Here is a 9,524-nt window from a genome sequence, read left to right on the forward strand (position 1 = left end):
CAGGACTGCCAGATACGGTCATTCAGTCTTAATAATAGAACTCAGACAGTTCTATAGAATTCAGGACTGTCAGATACAGTCAACTCAGATACAGTACGAAACTCAGCTAGTTCCATCAGATTCAATTCAGGACTGTCAGATACAGTCACTCATATCATCAGTTATATCAGTCATCAAAATTCAGTTATCAGTTATATTAGTTATCAGTAAATTCATATTATCATGATCTCAGATATAGTTACTACGTATTAATGCATGTATTCTCACATTCATATTAGTCAGTTAGCCAGTATTGTTCATGCATATGAACCCTATGCATTCAGCCTACCTTCCATGCATACCAGTACATTCAAAGTACTGACGCATTTGCGCTATGGTGTCTTATACCATAGGTTCAGAAGCACGAGCTCCAGAGCATCAGTCGCATTCCAGTCTCAGCAGTCAGAGTTAGCAGTGAGTCCTCATCTCTCAAGGACATGATCATTTATTTATTATCTCATTAAGTAATTTATTAGTTGGAGTTAGTTGGGGACATGTCTCATTAACTCCTCATTCAGACTATCATGTTCAGACTATCATGTTATTTCAGTTTTGTTTTGGGTATTTCATACCCCATTCAGATGATATATCTTTATCAGTTATGTTACAGTCTTGAACCTTATGACCTTTCAGTTCATGTTTCCGCAATCATACAGTATATTATGCAGTATATAGGTACAGATATCAGTCATGGGTAGCTTGTGGTCCTTCGGGGTCATGAGCATTGTGTAGCATTCCGGGTACCAGATCCGAGGCGTTACACTTACTCAGATGATTCAAGTAAGCGGATAATGGATGATTAACTCATATATACATAACATCACTTGTGTATAACTAATGTGAGGAATTCCAACAAGTTTTTAGGATGATAATAACAATTTGATAATGTCTTTTGATATTTTACTTTCTCAAATAAGTACCAAGAGGATGGGTTATAAAATAAATTATTTCACAAGTACTGGAGTGTAAATATAATAAATTAGAAACTAGAGTTAGAATATTCATTTGTAGAGTACTTAAAAGACATTAATAAACTCGGTAGCCACCATAGCAAGCTTGTGTCCCAGACTCCCTAATATATAAAAGGGACTTTGAGTGGACCACGAAATTGTCATTATTCAAATTTAATCAAAGTCCACATCAGTCATAGATGACAATTTTGTATTCTTTCTTTTAATTTGTTTTTTCTTTTAAGTTCGTTCTAAAAAAAATATTTTTTTTTCAACTTCTTTGTTCTGGTTTTTCACCTAGCATGCTTTATAGCATATGATTAAATAGTACTCTGGTAGATTCTACATATTTTTAGTTAGATACTACTTTTTAAAATTTCTTATTTAGTTAAAATCATACAAATAAATTATAACGAAGAGATTATTCTAAGGATCGGACACTATCTCCAACTTCTCTTCATATTTTCATCTGAAAAAGATATGGAGGTCTTTGAGGATATTCCTATCAGTGAGACCTACCAGTAGTACTGTTTGATAATTCAAAGGCAGAACAAGTTGGACAATTTGCTATGGACCAAAAGATTTCGATGTAGCAAGAGATATATTTCATTATACAATATAACCGTAAAAAGGGGAAATTATAAGGAAGGGGAATCGCATGGATAGGGAGAAAAGGGGGAAATTATAACGAAGGGGAATCACACGGATAGGGAGAAAATGGGGAAATTATAACGAAGGGGAATCGCACGGATAGGGAGAATTGTAATCGCATACATTAGGATTAGGATAAGAGTTCATCTTCACATTAGTATAATTATTCCAAACAAGTAACCAAATCTTCCAAAGGGAAGAGCAACTAGAAAAGGAAGAAGGGAGCGAGGTTCGAGAATTACTCTAAGCAACTAAGAAAATAAAGAGGTAACTTCATAGCATAAGACCTAATTGAGTATTTCCCTCTTCTATATATAGGCATCTTCTCGGGTCTCAAATGTAATTTGACATCTTTCCACATGGGTCCTCTGTCTTAGTTGAAACATAAAAGCAATAAGAATTAAAGGATCTCCCAAGAACTCAAAACAGGAAATTGAAATATGAAGCACTAACCACTTAATGTTTGAGGAGAATTTCATTGATCAATTTGTCAATATTCACATAAGATGATCCCATTGGTTTTTTAGCAGCTTCCTCAGCTAATTTCTTCCACTCCATTGCCTTTTTCTTCATCCCTTTGCCTTTCTCGCCGACCATCAACTCTCTCACAAGACTTTCAACTTCGTCCCTTTTCACATTTTTGTCAATTTCCATTCCGATACCCCATTGGGTGCCTTTGAACCAACAGTTCGTCTGTTGTTCCGCGAAAAATGGCCAGCAGATCATTGGCACCCCATAACCAATACTTTCAAGGGTTGAATTCCATCCGCTGTGAGTCAAGAACCCTCCAATAGCAGGATGGCTAAGGACTTGTTCTTGCGGGCACCAACTTGTCAACATCCCTCTTTCTTTAGTTTCTTCCACGAATTCAGTTGGAAGAATTGCTTGTTTCCCTGATACAATATCCGGCCTTATGATCCACAAAAATTCCATCTGGCTATTGGCAAGTCCCCATGCGAATTCGATAAGTTGGTTCGGAGTCATGACAGTAATACTTCCAAAATTGACATAAACAACAGAATTTGATTTCTTGGAATCAAGCCATTCTAGACACTTTGAATCTTCTTTCCAAAGATTGGACCCCAAGCACTCCAAATTCTTGTCCTCGATGTGTTTTACAAGAAAATGTAGGGGACCAATCGTGTAGATTGGAGGAAGAAGGCCCTGAAGTGATTCAAGAACTTCCTTCTCTAACGGATCAAATGTATTGATTACAATAGCAGAAACAAATTTACTTCTATGTGTTTCTTGGATAAAGAAGTTGAACATAATATCATCTGGATTTGTACTTCTCAAGAAACTTGGTAAATCCCTCAAACGTATACCTTTCATTCCCGGTATCCAATCCAAAGTCGTCTCCAAATACCCGTTTGTCATGTCACTTGCATCTGCAGTTTTCCCCGAGAACAAAAAAGAATCAAAGTTATAACACAAACATATATCAAAATGCAATAAGAATGGGCTATTATAAGACAGGACGAAGTAAACAATGACTACACCTTTAAGTGGAAAGTATCCTTTTTCAGAAAGGTTACGATAGTGCATGTAACCTAAGAAACCACAAGCACTTGGGGTCCAAAAAAAAACTTCAGGGATTCCCAAATCTTGAGCCGCAGCTAGAGTAAAACTCATACAACCATCGGAAACAATGCATGAGACAGGTGGCAGGTAAAAAGTGCCATTGAGCTTCGCGAGCAATTCCTTGAAAGGACCAAAACAAGTCTTGGTGGTGGATTCACACAGAGAAGGAATATCTTGAGTTGAATCGGCATCATAAGGTGGCAGGCCATCAGGAATGGTCTCAAATCGAAAAGATGGTAATCCTTTGAGGGAATCAGGGCCGCGAGACTTAAGGAGACGCCTATGATTATATTCAGTGTTGACAAAAGTGATGTGAAAGCCTTTGTGATTGAGGATTTTGGCTAACTTTAACATTGGGTTAATGTGACCTTGGGCAGGATATGGTATGCAAACTGCATGAGGCTTGTCAAGTTCATGACTATCTCTAATGGAACCCATATTTTTGAAAGGAAAACAAAATGGTACTTAATGGTTTGTTTCAAAGAGTAATAAATTGGAAAAGTTTGGCCTGATTTTGGCTAATTGAAGAATGTACATGTACTTATAGAAAAAATAGTGAGATGATACTTGTAGATTTGAAAGTTCAAGATTAAAATATCAAGCAAGAAACTTATAGATTTGAAAGTTCAAGATTAAAATATCAAGCAAGAAAGTTGGAAATCGGAGAATAGTCAAGGTTGAGTTACAGTACAACACATGGACAATAGAGTTGTATTTTTATTTTTCCTCTGTGGCTCCTGTTTCGTTAACTTTCATTTGATATTTTATTTGTCATTATTCCAGCAAATGTAGATTCTCAAATGGAAAAAGAAAAAGTGACTTATGGTAATTGTTGCCCTATGAAACGTTTATGTTATGTAGCCAGTTTTTTGCCGACTCCTATCTAACTCCTCACTTCTAATGGGATTTTTTTTTTTTTTTTTTTTTTTTTTCATATTTTGATAATTTCTCCAAAATCTTTAATTAAAGACGAAAAAAATCTCTATTGATACCACTCAAGTCCACAATCTATGTTGAGTGCACAAAACCACTTTTTTCTCTCGGCTGGTTGACTTGAACTTGCTACATTTATATAAATGAACTATTTATTAATTGGTGCTTAAATAGTTAAAATGCAGATCTCGGAACAAGCAAAGTACAAAGTTACTAATTTAAACAGTAACTTTAGTCTATAACTTTGGACCTATTCCAATATCTTTTCTCATTTGTGATTATTCTGATAAGCTTAGACTTCCTCCATTTCATTTTAGTTATTTTTATACCATAGAAAAGATTTATCTTTTGTTTGTCCATTTGATTAAAAGCAAGATAAATTTATTATTTTCTTACAATATTATCTTTATTATTAAATAATAAAATAAGGTACTAGAAATCAAAATTTTCAAAATATAATTAACAATAAATTACACAAGACTCAATACATTATATTCCATATCATTTAAAAAATTATAAAAAATCACAGAAATTGAAAATTGTTTCTAACAAACATAATTCCATCATTGTCGCCCAAAATCACGAAATTTCGTCTTTCAAAATCATCTCCGCAAAAATTTTGATTACTCTCTTCCATCATAATCTCTTATTGCACGGCATATGTTCCCCCCCCCCCCCCCCCCCCCCCCCCCCCTTTCCCCCCCCCCCCCCCCCCCCCCTCCTCTTTCAATTTCATCTAGAGTCTACTTTATAATATTTCAGTTCTTGAAATTACTTTGAATATGTAATAACCTAAATTTTTAATGAGGGGTAGATGGATAATTTGGTCATATTATTAATACTCTATTATTTAAGGAGAATTTAAAGAGTGTGGGCCACACCCACTCCCCTTGTTTAGTTTTCACGTTTCAGTTTCAATAATGAGTAAAAAATTAGGGTATTTAATCCGATTATTTCTGAAAGAATAAAACAACGGTTGAGGGGCTTTTGGGTGGAGCATGTTGAGTCAAGAAACAACACAAAAGAGGAAAAAAGAAGGTTTCCTTGCCCAGGTATGAAAATTACTTTGTATGCTGCTGAATGAAGGATTAAGTATTGATTAATGTTGATTAATTATTGAAAAAAATAAAGAAGAGAAGAAACAATGCTGGTAACGGCCCCAACCAATTCTCTGAGAAGTTTGTTTTTGATATTCTTTTGCTAACTTGCTATTACTTTAAGCAAACATCAAATAGAAAATAAACATGTTAAGGCAATGATTGATTGGTGATGAGAGAAATTATTGGCTATTTAATGTTATTACAGTTAGCATGGTCAAAGTAAAAAAGAATTATTTTTTTACTTTTCCTTGTATAGGACTTACGTGAGTGTAACTACTGGATTATTGCTTGCAAAAACAATAACAGTATATGCGATTTGCTCATTTTGTTTTGTTATTTAGAAAAAATTCAAGTTTGTAATCCAAATTAAAGTACAGGTAGATTTACTTGAATCCAATCACATGCAATATCGCTTCTTAGTAGTAGAAATAAAAGCAGTGAAGTTATTGACATTATGGGTTATAAATCATTGGTTATTAATTTGAAATTTCTGTTTCGGCAGCTTTCTCTTATTAGATTATCCTTAATTCATGGATTAAAGTGTGAGATATTAAGACTTAGCCCTAAACTTAAAAGTTAAGAATATTGAGATGTGATTCCAAATAGCATAACTGATATTATTATTTAATATTTTATTTAGGTTGATCCCATTAGTCATTGTTGGTTGGTGTCCTACACATTGCAAAGTTGGGGAATTTATCATTAGTGAGGTAAGTGAGACTTTAAGCTTTGATGCTTGTTTTTCAAATCTGCTTTATAAAAATTATATTTTTCTGCCTAGTCCATGGGTTGGGACAAGCGTGCACTTGGTAGAGTCGGTGATCTCTGATGAGCTGTGGTTATGTAATTTTGAAGTGTAGTGAGAATTGCTTGGTGGAAATATGTAAGGTGTGATATTGGGGTGTTGAATATATTTTCTTTGCTGCCGTTATAGTCTCTAGAGGCATACATAGCTGCCATAATACGTTAGGGACATTACTTATGCTGTCGTAATATGTTAGGGGCTTGTACATGCTGACGTAGTAGACTTTTGGGGTATTATATATGCTGCCGTGGACTTGTCGGGGTGCTAGGCTGATCAGTTTCACTGCCATTTATGATAAGTCGTGAGAGTTGAGATATAAAGGGACTTTTGGACTTCCGTTTGGATCTTATTGAGCACTACTTTATAAGAGATATTGTGCGTATATTATTTATGTATTTTATTATGCCTTGTATTTTTCTAACACTTATTCCAGGGGTATTAAAGTAGCGGGTCGAGGACCTTACTAAGATATATATATATATATATATAGCTCACTCCTTACTTGCATATCTACAAATACAGTTTACGGAGAGAGAGACTTGTGACTGACGGTCATTACATATGGATTTTGTTGCTAAGGTGAGCCTTCGCATAGTTCGTGAAGACGGTTATCTAGATTTAGTTATTTTTAGATTATGTTTCTTTTTGTTAGGTTTGCATGCCCGAAAGGTGAACTCATGTAACTTTGTTTAGATGCTCTATAATTTAGTATGGGGTTTGGGTTAGAGATTTGTCATCTAAACTACTGTAGTTTTCGTAATCGTTAAGCAATATCTTATTGGATAATTACTTTGCATTTAATAATTATTTCATGCATCTGAAGTTGCACATATTTTTATCTCAGTGTTTGTAGACATTGTGAATGTATGAAAAATTAATTTTCCCGACAAGTGTTGTTAGCGGGAGCTAATCACGCGTATGAGGTTTTTGGGACGTGATAAAGTTGGTATCAGAGCTTAGGCTTTAGGTCTCGGGTCATGGAGCAGTGTTTAGTAGATTCTTGTTCAGGGTTATGTAGGTGCCTATACTTATGAATTTGAGGCTACGGAACATTTAGAAAGTTTTCACTTTTTTTATTCAGTGTTTGTGCGTTGAGTTGAATTTAGTCTAACCTTTAAATATTGTTTTGTAGATGGTTAAGAGACGTGGTTCTTACTCCACTGGTCGATCTAATGCACTTGCTGGACATGGTGATGGACAAAATCCTACCCGTGGTGGTGGTCGAGTTGGGTCTCATCCAACCTACCTCAAACTAGGGCACAGGCCAGTCCTTAGCATGGAGTTTGGAATGGGGGTCAACCCCAAGTTGTGGTTCCTGAGCGAGTACATGACCAAGTTGATCATGATACTCTAACTGCAGCACCTGTTGTTGTACCTATTATTACATTGCCTGCAGATGTTGTGGTAAGAATGTTGAATGTACTGGAGGCGTTGGTACCTAATCAGGGTCAAACTCCAGCCCCTCAGACTACTTTACAGACGCAAGAACAAGTTAAGTTGAATATTGCAACTTCTCAGGCACCTCAACTAGTTGATCATTCGATTGTAGTTGTAGGGCAACCCAAAGATCATAAGAATTTCATAGATCTTAAGCCACCGGAGTTTAATTCTACACCATCTTCTGTTGAGCCTCAAGATTTTTAGATCATTGTGAGAAGATACTGACTCCTTGGGATTAAAGAAGACTCGTGGTGTAGAATTTACCACTTTTCTATTCTCAGGGTCTCCTGAGGCGGACTTTCATTTTGAGGGGAAGACAAGAAGGGCTACTGCCGATTACTTGGTCAGAGTTTTCAACCATGTTTATGAACAAATTTATTCCATTGATCAAACAAGATGACATGAGATAACAGTTTAATGCTTTACATCAGGGATCTATGACACTCACTAAGTACAAAGCTATATTTACTGAGTTATCCAGGTATGTTCCATCTTTAGTTGCAGATCAGAGGGAGAAAGTAAGACAATTTGTGGATGGACTTGAGGCTCACTATCGTGGTCCAGTGATACGGGATGTGTGTAATGGATGCTATTCTAAGGTGGTTGACACTGCTCTTTGTTTTGAGTCCTATTATGAGATGGAAAAGATTAATCCAGAAAATATAAAGACACGTAACTCAGGTGGGTTTAGTGGTTCTTCATCTGGGAGAAAGAGTAGTTTTGATCGTGGATAGTCTATGATTACATAGTCAGACTTGGTGGGCCAATCTTCAAGGAATAGTTATCTAGCTAGATAGGGTCAGCAGCAGCAGATACATAGGAAGGGTAGCGGTTTCTTTCAGTGTGGGTAGTGTTTGAAATGTTCTAATTGTGGCAGGAATCATACAGGACGTTGTTTTGGAGTTAGAGGTCTTTGTTATACTTGTGGTAAAAGAGGGTATATTACTAAGTTTTGTCTTAAGGGAGATTCTGGGTCGTCATGCTACTCCTCAGACACAAAGAGATGTTGCAGGTATTCATGCTCACACTCAACCAGCTAGGAACGCTCCACAGGGTGCTCATGGACAGGGTTAACAAGGTGCTCAGGGTTCTCAGACAGCAGGTGGACCATCAAGATTCTTTGCTATGGCTAGAGAAAACATAGAGTTATCTAATGTAATAGTCACAGGTATTATCACTGTAAATTCTCATGAGGCATATTCTCTTATTGATCCTGGTTCTACATACTCGTATGTGTCTCCATTTTTTCTTTATTCTTAGAAAGAAGGATTGAGACTCTTGTCGCGCCATATATTGTTATGACCTTGGTGGGGGAGACCTTATCAGTGGATAGAGTTTATGGAGATTGTGTGATATCTGTTCAAGGTAAGGACACTATAGTTGATCTATTTGTTTTGCTAATGAATGACTTTTATGTGATTATGGGTATGGATTGGTTGGCGTCATGTTACGCTTTGGTTGATTGTTATGCTAAGCTTATAAATTTTGATATTCCTGGAGAAACACCTTTTGTGTGGAAAGGTATCATTCCTGTGACTCAGGGAAAGATAACATCTTATGTTAAAGCATGTAGAATGATTAATCATGGGCGCTTGGGTTTCATTGCTACTGTTTATGACACTCCAGTAGAAGTTGTTTCTATTGACAATTTTCTTATTGTTTGAGAGTTTGTTGATGTATTTCTAGATGATTTGCCCGGGCTACCTCTGAGAAAAATTGAGTTCAGCATTGACTTAGTGTCAAGGACTTAACCTATCTCTATTCCACCTCTCCGTATGTCTCCTGCTGAGTTGAGAGAAATGAAAGATCAACTCCAGGAGTTACTTGATAAAGGATTCATTAGGCCTAGTATGTCACCTTGGGTTGCACCTGTGCTATTTGTGTAAAAGAAAAATGACACGATGAGAATGTGCATTGATTATAGGCAGTTGAATAAGGCAACAATCAAGAATAAATATCCTTTGCCTCGTATTAATGATCTATTCGATCAGTTGGAGGGTGCTTCTCACTTTTCTAAAATTGACT

The 9,524-nt window shown here is 36.1% G+C and overlaps 1 protein-coding gene and 1 long non-coding RNA gene across 3 annotated transcripts; one reads left to right on the forward strand and one right to left on the reverse strand.

The window, feature by feature from the left end:
• Positions 1-1,740: 1,740 nt before the first annotated feature.
• LOC107867484 (7-deoxyloganetin glucosyltransferase) lies at positions 1,741-3,914 on the reverse strand. Of its 2 annotated transcripts, XM_016713737.2 has the most exons (3): positions 3,140-3,914; positions 2,094-3,028; positions 1,741-2,008 (listed from the first exon to the last, which is right to left on the reverse strand). In XM_016713737.2, exons 1-2 carry the CDS (start codon positions 3,657-3,659, stop codon positions 2,097-2,099), a joined length of 1,452 nt encoding a protein of 483 aa, XP_016569223.1. In that variant the 5' UTR covers positions 3,660-3,914; the 3' UTR covers positions 1,741-2,008; positions 2,094-2,096. The 2 variants fall into 2 exon arrangements, with proteins under 2 accessions (XP_016569223.1, XP_016569222.1); XM_016713736.2 differs by having other exon boundaries at positions 1,741-3,028; positions 3,140-3,912.
• A 1,157-nt stretch (positions 3,915-5,071) lies between these two features.
• Positions 5,072-9,193, forward strand: LOC107869534. The gene is made up of 3 exons (XR_007054592.1): positions 5,072-5,206; positions 5,895-5,964; positions 7,192-9,193. It is a non-coding gene; the product is annotated as an uncharacterized LOC107869534 (long non-coding RNA).
• Positions 9,194-9,524: the final 331 nt, after the last annotated feature.

Source organism: Capsicum annuum, chromosome 4 (genome assembly GCF_002878395.1).
Source record: "Capsicum annuum cultivar UCD-10X-F1 chromosome 4, UCD10Xv1.1, whole genome shotgun sequence".
Lineage (NCBI taxonomy): Eukaryota > Viridiplantae > Streptophyta > Magnoliopsida > Solanales > Solanaceae > Capsicum > Capsicum annuum.

Excerpts from the sequence above, each read along its gene's own strand:
- LOC107867484 (XM_016713737.2), bottom strand. The coding sequence starts at position 3,659 with ATGGGTTCCATTAGAGATAGTCATGAACTTGACAAGCCTCATGCAGTT. Across the intron at positions 3,029-3,139 it reads AGGATACTTTCCACTTAAAG|ATGCAAGTGACATGACAAAC; the intron begins GTGTAGTCATTG and ends GGAAAACTGCAG.